General features: G+C 52.1%; 1 protein-coding gene across 1 annotated transcript in view; it reads right to left on the bottom strand.

Annotated features, from left to right (window-relative positions):
* EIF3A (eukaryotic translation initiation factor 3 subunit A) overlaps positions 1–313 on the bottom strand; it is a 22,574-nt gene that overhangs the window by 10,182 nt on the left and 12,079 nt on the right. The window contains 1 exon segment of the mRNA XM_018574732.1: positions 5–168. Within this exon segment, the coding sequence (XP_018430234.1) occupies positions 5–168 (164 nt within the window).

The following is a 313-nucleotide window of genomic DNA, read 5'->3' as shown; positions in this document are numbered from 1 at the left end:
GCACGCGCACCTTCTTCTCCTGGTTCTTCAGGCGTTCCTGCAGTTCTCTCTTCTCCTTCTCCAGCTGCTCCACTTGTTTGGCCATGATGAAGTCTGGATCCAACTCCTCCAGGTTCTGTAAAGAAAGAACAGAAGGGGGGAAAAAGGGCGATACCACCGATATTAGACCCAATCAGAACACAGACCAAACTGCAATGTATCGGTATAAATCGCCACCGTGTGACCCCCAACAATTCCACACCAAAACACCCCACACGCATCACCACCACCTGGAAAACTCCCAACCCCCACCACACCCCCCACAAACACCACA

The sequence above is a fragment of the Nanorana parkeri genome, unplaced genomic scaffold (assembly GCF_000935625.1).
Source record: "Nanorana parkeri isolate BGI_ZX_2015 unplaced genomic scaffold, ASM93562v1 scaffold3197, whole genome shotgun sequence".
Taxonomy (NCBI): Eukaryota; Metazoa; Chordata; class Amphibia; order Anura; family Dicroglossidae; genus Nanorana; species Nanorana parkeri.
The sequence above is the reverse complement of the archived record's forward strand: the minus strand, read 5'-3'. Positions and strand labels throughout refer to the sequence as shown.